The sequence below is a fragment of the Diadema antillarum genome, unplaced genomic scaffold, assembly GCF_040938485.1.
Source record: "Diadema antillarum isolate AM-2024a unplaced genomic scaffold, OU_Dant_1.0 seq00001343_RagTag, whole genome shotgun sequence".
NCBI lineage: Eukaryota > Metazoa > Echinodermata > Echinoidea > Diadematoida > Diadematidae > Diadema > Diadema antillarum.
In genome coordinates this window covers 512,589-528,600 of record NW_027272109.1, presented here as the reverse complement: position 1 = coordinate 528,600, position 16,012 = coordinate 512,589, and the positions used below count along the sequence as shown (strand labels likewise).

Below are 16,012 nucleotides of genomic sequence, written 5' to 3'. Positions count from 1 at the left end.
TGAAACAGTCGGTGCCATAATCATTCAATTACAGTACTTTCTTCGGACTCACAAAGTTTAGTACCCAATGGCACAACCTTGGATACATAGTATTCAATGGATGGAGCTGTACATTACTAGACATTCGGATTATTTCCATAACCAGGTAGGTATACTGGTATCGGCGACCCAACACGTTCAATGGGGTTACGATACCGGTGTGTGTTCCACCGTACACCAAATGAAGCAAGTGGCTGGGCATTGGGTATTGTGTGTGTTTCTCTGGTGTGTGTAGGCCTGTACGGCGAGAGTTGGGAGAAGGGGAGAAAGATTCTGCCGAGAGTCCTTGGGGAGCTCGCAGAGTGATAGGAAAGCCTAAAAATAGATGTGTTTCGGTCAAGGGGTCAGGAGGGCCTGTCGCTTGGTGGAATGGAAGGCGTGGAAGGTGGCTGGAGTTTGGCTCGCAAAACGCAGAGACAGTATCGTATTGCAATGGAAACGGCAGGTGGCGCTCTGTATGTAACGGTCATCCTGATAGATGTTGGAAAGATTTTGCCTTCTTGCAGCAAATTACTATGTACTAAATTCGTAATTTTCTCATCTATTTTACCCTGTAATGTGAAACGAACCATCGTGGATGTTGATACTATCCTTCCTCAACACAATTTCATCAAGTATTCTGCAAATACTAGCAAATAAAATTCTGATACGCCACATAAACAGGAACAGGACCATCCCTTTAATGATGATTGTTTCATTTCATACAGAACAGTGACTCTCAGGTATCCATCCAGCTATTGTAATTGGAATATGAAAAGGGTCTTAATGAAGTGAAAACTTTCAACAGCATTCCATCCCCTTTTCATTGTCTTGGGTAGGGGGATGTCTGTGACGAAGCATATTAAAGGAATATAGGGTCTATAATGAATATGACTAATAACATATTCATTGCACATTATTGTGCTTGGACATAGAGCTGTAGATCGGCCCAGGCAGACCATCCAAAGTAGAAGAGAAGCCAAACTGCTGATGAGTGTCTTTCTCGAAAATGAGAAATGCTGAAATTGCTGAGAAGCTTCATTTTGGGAGACAATGTATATAATAACAAATTGTTCCTGGTAGACAATGTACAGAATAAGAAAGTGTCTCAAAGTGCTGATATGACCCTTCTTTGTACGTTACATAAGGTATCCTGAATTCGATGAGAGGGATCACACTTGTTTTAATGGTCAGCTGTAGGCACCTGGAATCGAGACAAGGGAATACCAGTTGTAAAGAAAAGGTATAACTGGTGGAAGTCTGACACTGGTCAAAACAAGATGAGGAGTGACAGTTTTATCTGCCCCATGAGTACTAGCTTTAAGTTGACAAGGGGGTAATGTGCTGACATTAGTCCCTAGGTGCTGACACTAGTCTTTATTGTGCTGACACTAGTCTTTATTGTGCTGACACTAGTCTTTATTGTGCTGACACTAGTCCTTATTTTGCTGACAGTGCCTTGTGGAGTGTCCACTTCATAATTATTCATCAGATGACCAATGGTCATCTATATGATTGGTTAATTGTGTCGGCAAGGGGAGGGACATCTATGTGCCATATTTAATGTTACATCTTAATTTGGTTTCCAAGAGGGGCGGACTCGGTAAAATAATCATATGCATGAAGCTTGAGAGCCTGAAACAAAACCAGGGTGCAAGACCCCAAAATAGTTAGTTACAACTCGACATCTTCAAGTAGCTCATTGAGTGAAGAATCATTTCACTCCAACTGTACACATCATTTTCGGCTGAATAAAAGTCCAGCGGACACCAAGGTTCACATACGACTTGTGTGGAATGGGACTTTGATTTTCAACGACTGCCGGTGTGTGTGTGCAGGTGAATGATGCGTGAAAGGTACGCCAACATCCATGAATGTTGAAAACCTCGTTACAGTTACCTTGTTGCCTATGAGATATCATAGTTCTTATAGAATTAACACATTGCCAAGGCAACCCTGTTCCCATTCACAATGGAGCAATTCAACGGGAAGGAAAATGAAAAATCACAAGAACCAGAGCCACATCTTCACTGACATATGGGCGTACCTCTATGATGCTCGTATCCCTGAAGTAAGTGTTGGAGAGAGCACCCTCGTCTGGGCTTGGGGATGTCTTGGCCTTGGTTTCCTCGTCGGGAAACGCCCGTCGGAAGAACGAGAGCAGCTCCACAATGGTTTCCTGGTTGGCTGCATTGGAGGGGGAAAAGGGAAACTCCCATTTTACTGGATGGATTGTTTGAAGCAACAGTCTAATCTCTCTTCCATTGCAACTGAATTCTGTTGCTATCTCTCCTCAATCATTCTATTCCACTGGGCAATTGTTTCACCATCCACCCCCCCACCAAGGTCAGAGGTAAATTCATACACACATACGCCCCTCTCCTCCCCTCCCCCCCCCAAAAAAAAAAAAAAAAAAATCACAAAAATCACAAAAATCACAAGAAATCACAATAATACATCAGCCAAAAATCTAATGCAAAAAGATGACTAACTATCACAGTGCTTTATGATGATGCTCTACATCATGAGGATAAGCTGACTGACAAGCTCGGTAGTAATAAAAAATTCAATACTGGATCTGTTACTTTGAAGTGAATGAAGTATGGCTACATGTATCAAACATTTGGGATTCCGTGACTGTAATGAAAAACATGTATAAAGCCTGCACGCTTGACATACAACAGCGTCCATGGCTTTGCCTTATTTTGTCACAAAACCAGAACACCTCCATTTGCTCCAGTAATCTGCGGTTTCTTGCCATCCCATTTTATCACCTTTTGATATCATATCCCCCCATATAAAGACTTTCCAAAGATGGAAGTTGGACCTATTCACTAGACTACTGAGCTTCTGCACATAGCCAGCAATGGTTCTTATCACTCATAACAGCAATGATTTAAGTGAATAAATACATGTACAGTTTGCAAAGGGTTGGGAATTCTTAAACAGTTTCAACAGAATTGATATCATGCATGAACGCTTTAAACGAACTTAATGAATTTGCCTATTACCAGCCAATGCTTATAATGAATTCCACGGAAATGTATCGTACGTTATGACAACTCTTTTAATGAAATTCAATAGCATGTTTTGTCATGAATGGAATTTTGTTATTTCCGTGGGACGTTTTCATTAACGCATACTGTACAGTCTGTGATGGGTGCAAACATGGGCAGAAAGCAAGAGCCTCACCAATCAAGTCCAGGCTGTTGAACTGGATGACGGCCACCTGCATGGGACCGTCGTCGTTGGTGTTCGACGGGCACTCTGCGCTGATCAGCTCCAGCTCTACGGTGATGAGTGCCTCCCTCTCCTCCAGAGGGCGCTCTAGCGATGGCGACATGCTGGGAGGCACCACAGACAGGGGCTGCAGAGTGGTCCCTGTTTGAGTGGCAAATCAGAGGCAACAACTTTGTGGATTGCACAAACGCACACACACTGGGATGAGCTTCCAGTTGACAATCTAAGATGTTTATGACATGAGTAGAATCTGAATATTTACCGATTGAAGTCAAGGTGTAAACTCAGCTTTCCTTTACATGTACACTTTTTCCAATGCATTAACAATCTTTAAATGTTGACAACCTCAAGCAATTTGAATGACACATATCCTAAAAGTTGGCAATTCTTTTTTGGAGATTTTTTTTTGGAGATTTTTTTTTATCGGTCAAAACAATCAATTTCAGAATTTTCTATTCAAAAATGTTAATTTTTCTCCAAACCTGCTCTAGGTATAATTGTGTGTGATAAAGGTATCCAGTTATACATTTTTGCCCAGGAGATAAGTTCTGTCTGTACTCAAATGTTGGAGGAAAATCAAAATGAGAACAATTTTGTGTAAAAAAAAAAAATGAATAAATAAAAAATAGAGAGCTGTCAACACCTAGATCACACAGAGTTGCCATTTATGTCTTACTCTCTAAACCTTTTTAAATAGTTCATAACTTTTTTCATGTTTTTATAAGATCTACTTCGCTGACTTTCCTGCTTTCATAAAAAGCAACGTAACTATGAGGATGGGAGTTCCCTTTAAAGTCTGTCCTTCTCCCTGTTAAACTCACCCCCTTTCCCATGACTCCCCATTTGTTGAATGGCAGAGGCAAGTTCAGCATGCGTGGCAGAAGCCATCATAGTCTCAGCGGGAGAGGCAGGCGACCTCGGGGAGGTGGGTGACCGAGGAGTGGAGGCCTCACTGTCCACAATGCTGCCACTGGGAGCGTGTAGGCTGCCACGTGCGAGAGAGCAGTGGAAAATACTTTAGAAAAATGGCTAGAAAGGGTAGACTAGCTACAGAGATGCAGTGTTGTGCCCTCGCTATATACTGGTATACTGTTGATGTGCTCTACTTGTTCAACATCTTATTTGTTCAACCTGCTATCAGCAAAGATTCAAATATTGCAGCCTTTACATACAGAGCCTGAGCTACTGTGGAGAGCCAGTGTTGTGTCACGAGAAAATTGTCAATTTGTTTCACTTACTGTAAGTATGTTACTTCTAGATGACGATAACATGCCTCAATCACACATCAAAGTCACAGATCCATATTTTGGCTACAACACAAAAGAGGCAGCAATTCATGTTATTACAACAAACTCTTCATAGCCAGCAAATATCAGAGAATTTCAATACCAAGTTATGTGCAGGGAAATCCGTCAATCGCAAGCACATGATACTATAGTGCTTAAATGATTGATGTGTCAGTACTAAGGCCAACTTTTGTACACATAATTAAGTCCAGGCAAAGGATTGAGGTCATTGAGGAATGTTGGTTGCAAGATTTGAGAATAGGATTTACAACAAGTGATATGTCAGCTGTAACAAGAATCATTGTAAATGCTGACATTTCACACTCGGATACTTTTGTGAATAGTACGTTGAACATTTCTTTAGGTAGTTATTTTCATGTTTTGTGATCTTCTCATTATCATGATACTTGAAAAACAAAACAAAACAAAACAAAACAAAACCATCACACAAAAGTTCAGGGTTTAGGACAAATTGTGACTTCTCAACAAAACTGTTTGGTCAAAAAATCACTATAGATAAGAGATCAAATCTCACAGGGGTAAAAAATAAAGACTGTACTAGTGGTTGCTTGATATTGCAATGCTAGTGTGCTGGCCTGGGAGAATGCATGTTGGACAAATTTTTGTTTTCATCTTTGTCAACATTTTTGCATAGCGCTTTTTTTTTTTGTGAGTGCCTACTGTAAAAGTGGAAATTATCGCGTTGTTGAAATTTTCGCGCATTTTGCGCAACAAGAAACTACCGCGAAAATAAAAGCATGCAAATATTTTTGTTAGCCATATGTTCCTGTGCGTGATGTCTTTATTCCGCGGAATTGAAAACATGTGAAACTCTTCTAACCCGGCCAAGCGCGAAAAATTAGTAGCGCGAAAATATCCACTTTTACAGTATTCACAAAATCAAAAAAAAAAAATTAAGGGCCACCACACAAAATTTCAGTGTATACAGTGAGTCAAACCACGATAGAGAAGATAATCATGCTCAGAAATATTTATACCTGAGGTCTTTGTGCGAGGCTAGCAAGAGCTCAAAGTCTGGCCCAAACTGCTGCAGGGCATCAATGACCAGTAGACTGTGGACACTGAGGGACACTGACATGTCATACGGCCTCTTGGTCATCATCGTCTTCACCCGAGATACTTGGAACTCTGATATACAGCGCCCTAGGAGAGACAGAGAGTCACACCATATTGTGAGTATTATATGTACACATGTACGTACATCACATTTGCTCACAGAACTTGGTGGTGGTGGTGGTGTTGATGGTTGTGGCCCAGTAGAATGTTTAGAATGTTTCAAGTGTTCTACAAGGTGGGAACCCCGTACAATTTTGGAATCTCATTAGAAATGTCATTATTTGTTTGTTCATTTTCCATCTGAGAAGATGGCTGGATAGCCCATATTCAGCTACAAACAATACATTAAGCTGGTCTTCCATGGGGTCCAGTTGGATGTTATAATGACATTTCTTCAGATGCGGGGGCAACTCTTCTTGCAAAGTTATCTTGTACCCCACACGTGATCTCATTGCACTCTTCCCATGCAACCTAGGTAAACCTACAGGAAACAGCAGAAAATAACAGAGAAACACACACTCTGGTAATATATAGGGTCCTGTGTTGCCAGGATTGTAACAACACCGGGATTTGTAAGAACTCTGGGAAATGTAATAATGTTTCGCCGGGAAATATACAAATCTTGAATCTCATTAGAATATCATGCAAACAAAAGTATGTATACCTCAGATTTTGTTTTTCCCCTTTTTCAGATTCTCAGACATGGGCACATACACCTCATCTAAAACAGGACACTTCTAATATCCACAATGAAAATTAACGTGATCAAGTCTTGAATCGTGTGACATGCTGAAAAGTCGAGCCCAATGTGATAGTGAAATCTGCTGGAAATTTATAAGGTTTGCACAAATTGCCAGCTGCCCACATTGATGTTATCTAACCTCTGCTCTGTACTTCAAGAGACATCTTATCAACAGAGAATTGCATCTCCAGCAGTCTAGACTCTTCCAAAAGGGCTTGTGTCCTCTGTCGGATGGTTGCCTCCAGGTCTGATTGGCTGGTGGGAAAGATGGATGAAGGAAAAAAACATTTTATAACCCTTAACCATTCACAGGAAAACTGATGTGTCATGCATAGAAGCTGTACATATTCATCAAATTTTGCAACAACCTATCACATTGGCTAGAAAACAAAAATTGGGTTGGAATTTGAAACTGAGAGATGTCCTGATTTTTGTTTTGTTCACAGCTTCAATGACTTCAAAAGATGCTTGACTGTTGTTTGATTCTGATATTTTTTATTCATTCAGTACCTTGGAGCAATTAGCAGGTCCAGTTTCTGCCAGCATTTCATAACATTTGCAACATGCAGTAATTGCAGGTTCACATTATACAACACCGGCAGCTACCACAAAACAAACCAATCAAACAGCTGTGAAAAGTTTACTAAAATTACAGCAAAAGGCCCATAATCTGAAGCGTAAAAAAAAAAGAAGACACAAGTCTCTATGTATCACTGCTCCCTTATGTGTGATGTACATGTACAGTTACATGCATCAATCAAATTCCCTTCCCCTTTTTCGCTTTTTGACAATATCTGACACCCACTTTACAAAACACACACAAACAAGAAAAAAAAAAGGTAGCATAGCAAAACAAATGAAATAAACACAAACACAACACAACAGACACAGAAAGAGAATGATGTACCTGGTGTAGTGTGTTCGTCCTTTGGTTTCCTTGTCCAGCGTTTCACTGACCGGTCTCTCTACCACTGGACTGGCCGGCTGGTTGGATGAGTTGCTGGACATGATCTTCATGCAGTTGTTGAGAGCTTGGATCTGATGATGGACGGGAGGAGAGAATGAGAGATGATGAGGGATGCAGGGAGAGCACAAATGGAAGCAAAGATGTAGAGTAGAGAGACAAATCACCCCACAAGTCTGTGCAGACATACAAACACAAGTTATAAAGATAATCTACATGATCAAAGTGTATTTTTTTCTGCATGTGTGTATGTCTGTCAGCCTGTATTTGTGTCTTTCTGTTTGGGGTTTGTGTATAAAATACACTTACACTGTATACCCGTAAGCAGACTTATGACACACATGTACAACAAGAAGGTTTATTTAAAAAAAAAAAAACCCCAAAAAACCAAACACATACACAAGTAGACCTGATAGTCAGCCAATAACAGAGCTAGAATGAAAAGAGGAGACAAAATATCAAAACAACAACAAAAGATAGAGAGTAAAGAAGATACAGTGTAGGAGGACACACTGAATCACTTGGTGCAAATCTTTTAAAACACTGAATCCATCATCTACTGTATGTCTGAAAGGTCGTCATTGCAGGAGTGGCAGACAACTTGCCATACACAATACACACACAGTAATGTTTGTCTGGCAAGCAGCTACCACATCAAAAAACAAACAAACAAACAAACAAAAGCAAAAAAACACCAACTTTCATGCTGTACTGCAGAACAGACCTGTTCAAAAAGGCTAAACGAGGGCATGAATGCCTCACAATGTACATCTCACCTTCCTTTCATTCACATGAATGGACAAGCTGGGCAGGTTCCCGGACAGAGTCATGCTTGGCCACTGTGGATCTGTGGTGAAGGCTAGTCTCCGCTCCACCTTTACCGAGATGGAGAACTTCTCCAACATCTGTAGGTGACAGAGCCCTCGTGTGTGCGACATGCGCCAGTTCTCCGACCCCCTGGCCACCAGGATCTGGAGGTCCGACATATCCAGTGCATACCTGCAAATCAGAACATTGAACTTTTTGATGTAATTTTGAATTCGTTGCAGCTTGGCATTTACTGGATTAGAAAACATATGGAATTTTCTCTCTTTTTTTTTGTGATTACCACCTTCTTGTTTCAAAATTTTAGAATGAAACTTTCCGACTATTGTTCTGCATGATATGAGAAAGCGCACACATTACCGTATAGCCTGGGACATGTGGACTGACAATAACACACAAAATGTCAGATACATTACGAAAAATAACAAGTTATTCTAAAATTTGAATGTTGATTAATGGGGCAAAGTTGGACACAATTTTTCTGTGTTTGTTCTTTATGTCTCAGTAATGTGATAATTTTTGTTCTGCTTTCAAAGCCACATGCAAACCTTTCCTGCCGGTATTAGTTCTTCTGAAGTAAAGCGAAGGAGGACAGTCACGCACCTGTCATACATCCTATCCCTGAGAGATTCTGCCGTGATGGCACTATTCCCAAAATCTGTCATGTCGATGGTGGCGCTTGTCATTGTGGAATCAACGCTGAAGGACGTTGGTCGCTGGGATGTGTCGGCCTGGGTCGCGTCAGCCTCGGCTAATTCACCGGGAGGCGTCGAGAGTGGAGTCAGGAAGTCGTCATCGACATCCGCTACCATGGCAACAAACACATTGCAAAAGTTAAAGGGACATGATTTACACAGTTGGTGTTAAACATTAAGGTTATGAAAGTACAAATTAAGGCTTTTAATGCTTGATTCACAACATTGTGCTGAGAAAGGATTCTATTCTCTATGCTAGTTTTTACCTACACCATGCTTATATACTGATCATTTCTGACATTTCACATCAACATCAACACTCCTTTCCCACCAAGTACATTCATTTGCAGAAGACTATACTGACAAATCATAACTGAGCAGACAAAACAGATTAAGCAACAAACATGACTTCTTAATCATTTATAACAACAATGGCTACAATACCATAAATACATGCACATCCTTGTTTGAAGATCTTGTGATGACAGGAAAACAATGATTTATAACTTCATAGCAAGAGCAAGTAGGGGGTAAGCTCAGGTGACAACATGAAATTGCCAATTTGTGCATAATGGATCACAACTATAAAAAAATCATACTTATGTTGAGTTTCTGATCAGAGTTTGCTAAAATTTTCAATGTCCTGTTCCTCTCATTACGTCGCTTCCTTTCACATAAACTAATTTTCAGGGTGGACTTCCCCTTTAATCAGGACTCGACTCACCATCGTCCCCAGTCGATGATCGCTGAAGAGACTCACTCCTCTTGTAGGTACTTTTGGCTGTCATGCTTGACAACTGAAGCTTACCGAAGTCAAGAACCACCTGCAGCATAAAGAAGATGTCTTTATATTACAGTAGACATTCACAGCAGGAAAAGTTGTGTAGATAACATAAGGGCAAAGGTCAATCTTTAATTTGCCTCTTAAAGCAGCATAACAGGAGACAGCTGAAGTAACAAAGTAGTTCTGGCGCTTCTCGTCTCCACTAACTGTGACTTTATCAGGATATTGTGGTGATGGGTAACACGTATGAACTCTGCTACAAACAATTAATACTGGAAGGGCATTTTCTCATTTATATTAACAGTGATTCACTCACTGTGGCAAATGAATTAATACTAAAAGACTCATGCATACTTATAAGCACTTATCCTGCACAATTTGTGTATGTTTCTAATATGTGTATGCCATATATTGACAAAGATTATATTTACGAGACATCCACTCAACTACTGCCAAAGTGGATATTTTCGCGTGAATAATTTTTTTTTTCGGTGCTTGGCTAGGTATGACAAATTTTGTGTGTTTTTAATTCCGCTGAATCAGGACACTAGTTACTGAAACATATGGCATGCAAAATTATTTGCATACTTTTATTTTCGCGCTAGCTTGTGGTTGTGCAAAAAGTGAGAAAAAAACATCAACTTTCAGAGCATTGGTTGTTTGTGCCTGTCTGTCTGTCTATTTGTTAGCTTATTATGCCAGTTTGTTTGCGTTTGATAAGCTGTTCTCACCAGAGTTGCATCCTTGGAGAAGAAGTTGTCAGGGATGATGATAAGGGGGGCTGAGATGTCACAGTGAATGTCCCATCTCTTCACTTGTGTCTGGGGGGAAAAATTCACAAGAGCACCATCATCAGTCAAAGTATACATGGAACATAAAAAGGGAAAATGGTATGATACCAAACAAATGAGAGAGAATATCAACATTTTACTGTCAATAGATACTGATCAAGCCATCCTGAATAATCATATTTTGCTATTAAAATTGAAATGATCAAAAAAACAATGATATGCAGAAAATTATTTTGATATATCATTACTAACCAGAAATAAATGTTCAGTTGAGTTCTTGTGATTTAGTATTCAGTATAAGAGAAACATGACTCTTCCCTTTAACCATTATTGCCACACAACTTAAAGTTCCACTTTACCTTTGGGAACAGTAGATTTAAAAAATTTTCAAGATATGATATTTAATGCATATGTGTAGGCCTTTTTTACCACAAAACATCCTTTCATATAAAATGATAAAGCCTAAAAAATAAGGGAATATCTGTATTTTTCTCAATAAATCGTAAATGTAGATGGTTTAGTCTGGAAGCATTTTTATCATAACTGTTGTTCACATTTTGTATATCTAACAATACTGAACATCGATTTTACCAATTCAAATTTTTACAGTGGTTGTTTCTATCCCTAACTCACATTTTAGAACTATTTTACAGCACTATTGATGCTGGGTTTTTGTTTCATTTGCAAACGGTAAATTATGCCTTTAATAGCACACACTAAAGGTGATTCAGTGGTTGGTACATATATGTGTGCATACACAAGAGTGTATGGCACCCTCACCTGTTGCTCCCCCTCCAGTAGAGAGTCTAAGGTATGAATCAGCTCCTGCTTGGTCTGAGTCTTGAAGTCCTCGTACCGCAGCCGGGCTGCCCGGGTCAGCTGGAGCTCCGAGGGTCTTGAACTGAGGCCCTTGCCTCCCTGGGCCTCTGCCTTGTTGAAGAAGTTGGACACTCTGTCCATCGCTGCGGGGTTGTACACGATGTCCAGCGGCCGGCTGATTATTTCAAGTCTAGCGGGGAAAGGGGTGTGGCGGGCAAACGTAGGAAGGACAGACAATGAGTATGAACTTTAATGATTACACAATCATAAAATTGTGCGATTATACTGGTATATAATTCCTATGAAATAACCATAAAGTCTTTTTTTTTAATGTTTACTGATCAAACCACTGTGGCAAAGATGTCATTTCAACCCACTATGTTTGTAAGTGAAAGTATTGCATTAGTTTGCTTACATTTGCAACAAATATGTCACCGATAATATGAGGTGTAACTACAACATCTGTCAGCTGGAGATTAATCCTTCATCATCTACTGGATTTCAATGAGGAATGTTGGCGTGCATTTTAATTTCGCGAGCACTGAGATTCGCGAAATTAAAATGCACGTGAAAGTTCTTTTCTGCACTATATGCATTGACTGCCAGTGGTAGTCCGCGAAAATTTCATGCTGCAAAAAAGGCCATCTGCTCCAATTCGCGAAATATTCATGCCGTGAATAAATAATGTGTTACAGTATCCTTTGGCCTTGTGAATGTTAGTTGGTGTCGGTAGACTCAACATTCATTCGAGAGACTGCTGTAAGTTGTGAGTGGACCAACCTGCAGTCTGCATTAGAGTGGGGCGGGTTGGCTTCGTAGGACATCTCGAAGACAGGGAGATCCGGGGTGGGTTGCTTAAGATTACTGGCCGACGTGCTGGTGGAGAGGTAGGATATGTTTGGCGTTGACGGGCGGCCGGTAAGCAGGGAGTATGACTGTCTTGGTGTAAGCACAGTCTCTTCCTGTAAACATGAGTTTTAAAGGATAATAGCAAAAACAAAGTTTTTATAAATGATCACATTTTGTCATATATATTCCACACTCATAATATCAAGTAACACAAAGAGAAAGTTAATCTAAGATGGGTATATCACTTTCCATTTTGTCTTCTGCCCAGCCAAATACATATCTTTTTCAAGTTAATGCTTGCATGTTTGTTGTATTGTTTTGTTCAGATGTATCGTGTGACAACTGTTGTGTGAACATTTTAAAGATCACTTTCAATGTAAGCAACAGTCTATTTTCCTGTTGTGTTTCTTGTGTAAGATTGAGACAAGGCACAATTTGCATAGCAGTTCTTGTGAACAATGAATAATACTGGAAATAAAAAAAAACAGCAATGATAAGTACCATGGAGCATGTTAAAAAGGTCTCAAGTCAGAAATTCATGAAACTCTGGTACAATGTAAAGCGGTATTCTTAGATTGAAAGGTGATATGGGTGTTTGGAATATACATTTCCTGACTGGGAATATTTAAGGACAATCCCTTTAACAATCCTCAGCCACTTTCACATTGAACATCTTACCCTCTTCTGCTGAGGAGCAATGAGATTTGGGAAGAGCGATCCCTTTGTCATCACATCGTGTATGAACAGGGCCCCCAGCTTGGCACTGAACAAGAACGAACTCGTCCGTAGCCTCCACTCAAAGCTCATCTTCACGCTAGCAAATTCTAGTTCAATGATGGTCTCCTTGCTGGTGCTCTCTGTTTCGACAGAAGGGCTGGCCTGGGAGTCCACACTAGGGGAAGCAGGAGCGGAGGTCTGGGGTGGAGTCTTGCTGCCATGGCAACTGCTGCAGAGCTTTATGGAGCCTCCCTGAAGTTTGAAGTTGAGGAGTGCGAAGACATGGTCTCTCCGCAGGACGTTATTGTCCGCCATGGGGTCCCCGATCACATCCAAAATTTCTTGTTCCTCTGAAACAATCAAACAAGACTATGTTGTTTTGTTTTGTGTTTTACTTTAGTGAGCTCTACTATTATGTGCAGAACTGATCTTCATTTACCATTGCTGTGTAATTTGAGTAAATTATCCAACATGTATTTTAGTTTTAAACCTGTTCTTATGCCATTGTATTCATGAAATCCTTGTAACTCATTGCACATGAGCAAATCAACTTATCATTTGAAATGTTTTGCAAACAATAACTCCAAACTTTAACATTTTGATAAATTACAAACTGCCTTATGTTGTGGGCATATCTTAAAGGAAATTATGCCAAAAACTAGATATATCGCTACGGCTACTGATATGCCTCCGCCATAATGCATGGTTCTCCTAATAGGTCTATAGTACAATGTCTTGACAATGTGTGATGACAGTTTCACACAATTGGCAAAATATTAAAATGACAGGTTTGACACAAATGTGCTGAATGTTCACTTTCCTAGAACTACACATTGTAGGTTCAATTGGATGAATGATTAAAATGTCAGAGTGCAGGTATTTGGGGAACTGATGATTTTTACTTGACTTTTGACCCTTTTATAAGTTTATGCATTGAGTAATTTTCAAGGTATTGAGAAAAAGTATAATTTCAGTATCAAATGGGAAAATAGCATTTTATCTAAACCTGGCCTTTGACCTTTGACCTCACAGTTCCAAAGAGAATCACTGTTAGGTTGAACATGCATAAATATGTAAGTTTCATGATGATACCTTGAGTTACTTTCGAGATATGGAGGAAAAAGTGCAATTTAGCACTTTCACTTGACCTTTTACCTTTCGACCTTTGACCTTTTGGCAAGAAACTTCCCCAAAAATATATATTGGGTAATACATGCCATACATCAAGTTAAAAAAAAAAAAACTTCAGGCATATTGCATTTTAAGGAAAGTAGTGATATTTTGAGGAGTTGACCTTGACCTTTGACCCATGACCCCCAACTTCCCTAGATAATCACTGCCCATCGGTACAAGCATATATACTAAGTTCCATGAAGATACCTTGAACCATTTGCGAGATATGGAGAAAAACATGAAATTTCAATTTTTTTTCCCACAAAATAACCTGTGACCTTTGACCTTTGACCCTGTGACCCTAAAATCCACACAAAGTATTATCCCCCAAGGATATACCCTCATACCAAGTTTGATGTAAAACCACCACACGGTTCTTGAGATATCGACAAAAACAAAACGGGACGGACGGACGTACGGACGTACAGACGGACGGACGGACGGACGGACGGACGGACGGACGGACGGACGACCCGAAAACATAATGCCTCCGGCCACTTCGTTGCGGAGGCATAAAAAGCAAGCATAGATCAAGCTTTTACTCAGACAAAACTATACCCATCTACAATGTAGAGCACTAAATCATGAATGTTACAAAATAATGTAATTTCCCCACCAAATTAATTTGTGAATCAGTACATGGTAGATGTCTCACCTTCATCATCAATGAGAGGGGGCGGGGAGGTAGAACGCCTGCTCCCCATCCCTGAGGACGTCTCCGAGGTTACGGACACGTCGTCCACACTGCTCTCAGCACCTTCCGGCCCGCCCTGGGTGGAGGTTGAGGAGGACCAGCCCCACCCCCACACCCAGCGCTGGATGATGCCTCCCTCCTGGGCCTCTGCTGGCTTCTTGAAGATTTCCTGTAAGAAATTAAGTACGAAAAAAAGGACAGTAACTACATTAAACATTGCCCAATAGAGAATGGTTCTGTCGACAGACATATACATGAAGTGCCTCAACCTGACTCGGGTAAATTATCATTGTAATATATGGCTCATTTAACACTATATTCCATATTAAACAAAAACACACACACAAACGAAACAAAACAAAACAAAACAAAACATGGAACATTCTTCACAATCCTATCTCTATTTAATAAGTCAATATACTAGAGATGTGTTTTTATTAGGCCTACTAACAGACCTATCGATGAATAAGTAGATAGTATAATATTATGTATTCACCTAGTCATATTTATGATTGTATTCACCTAATTACATTTATGATTGTATATAATTTTTGTTTGAAATGGAAAAATAAATGAAAAGAATAAATAAAATAGATTTATTAATAGATAGAACGATAGATACACCATGTGTAGATAGATAGACAGACAGATAAATAGATAGATAGATAGATAGATAGATAGATAGATAGATAGATAGATAGATACATAGATACATAGATACATAGACAGACATATAATAGATAGATAGATGGATAGATCGATGACTGACAATGATTCATCATGGTCTTCTCAGCATCTTATTACTCTAAATTCAGAGGGTAACCTTTTAAACTGCAATGTAAAAATTCAATGAAATTTAGCAAATAACCATGAGAAATTCAATTTGTATATTTTGAGTGAAGCTTCACTCCATTCTTGTAATTCAATTCTACCATCTTTGTATTAAAAAGAGATCCAAAAGGTTATCTATCAAAACAGGAAAAAAGTTTTACCTCTCCTTGTTTAATCCTCTCCTCAAGCTGACCATAGACCAGACCACGTAGAATCCTAATCTCCTCAAAGGACAGGTCCTTCTCCATCTTGATCATGATGGTCTGATGGGGGAAAAAGTAATTATAAAACATAAAAACAAACAACAAAATCCAACATCAACAGAAGATGATTGGTCTAATAGGGGAAAACATATACATAAAACAACAAAAACAAAAGACGACCCAGAAGCAATAGCAGATGAATATTAAAGCAAACATACAGAATGTTCCATCTGAAAGATTTGAAATGCTATTAATCCATTAATATCACATATCCGCACACGTCAGATATTTTTGTTTTCTTATT

At 39.6% G+C, this 16,012-nt stretch overlaps 2 protein-coding genes across 2 annotated transcripts; both read right to left on the bottom strand.

Annotated features, from left to right (window-relative positions):
• Positions 1 to 1,201: 1,201 nt before the first annotated feature.
• LOC139708498 (intermembrane lipid transfer protein VPS13D-like) lies at positions 1,202 to 8,964 on the bottom strand. Its single transcript, XM_071620445.1, has 9 exons — positions 8,756 to 8,964; positions 8,104 to 8,326; positions 7,271 to 7,503; positions 6,503 to 6,618; positions 5,543 to 5,708; positions 4,080 to 4,243; positions 3,211 to 3,399; positions 2,066 to 2,205; positions 1,202 to 1,222 (listed from the first exon to the last, which is right to left on the bottom strand). Exons 1-9 carry the CDS (start codon positions 8,962 to 8,964, stop codon positions 1,202 to 1,204), a joined length of 1,461 nt encoding a protein of 486 aa, XP_071476546.1.
• Positions 8,965 to 10,742: 1,778 nt separating this feature from the next.
• LOC139708497 (intermembrane lipid transfer protein VPS13D-like) lies at positions 10,743 to 13,138 on the bottom strand. The gene is made up of 4 exons (XM_071620444.1): positions 12,769 to 13,138; positions 12,022 to 12,203; positions 11,203 to 11,431; positions 10,743 to 10,781 (listed from the first exon to the last, which is right to left on the bottom strand). The coding sequence occupies exons 1-4, from the start codon at positions 13,120 to 13,122 to the stop codon at positions 10,743 to 10,745; spliced, it is 804 nt and encodes a 267-aa protein (XP_071476545.1). The 5' UTR covers positions 13,123 to 13,138.
• Positions 13,139 to 16,012: the final 2,874 nt, after the last annotated feature.

Bases quoted from the DNA above. Each gene is read 5' to 3' on its own strand.
- LOC139708498 (XM_071620445.1), bottom strand. From the start codon at position 8,964: ATGGTAGCGGATGTCGATGACGACTTCCTGACTCCACTCTCGACGCCT. The intron at 8,327-8,755 runs GTGCGTGACTGT...TCTGATTTGCAG, and splicing joins AGGGATAGGATGTATGACAG to GTATGCACTGGATATGTCGG. The intron at 7,504-8,103 runs GTGAGATGTACA...ATGTCTGCACAG, and splicing joins TTCATGTGAATGAAAGGAAG to ACTTGTGGGGTGATTTGTCT.
- LOC139708497 (XM_071620444.1), bottom strand. From the start codon at position 13,122: ATGGCGGACAATAACGTCCTGCGGAGAGACCATGTCTTCGCACTCCTC. The intron at 11,432-12,021 runs GTTGGTCCACTC...TTTCCCCGCTAG, and splicing joins CACTCTAATGCAGACTGCAG to ACTTGAAATAATCAGCCGGC. The intron at 10,782-11,202 runs GTGAGGGTGCCA...CTGTTCCCAAAG, and splicing joins TACTGGAGGGGGAGCAACAG to GTAAAGTGGAACTTTAAGTT.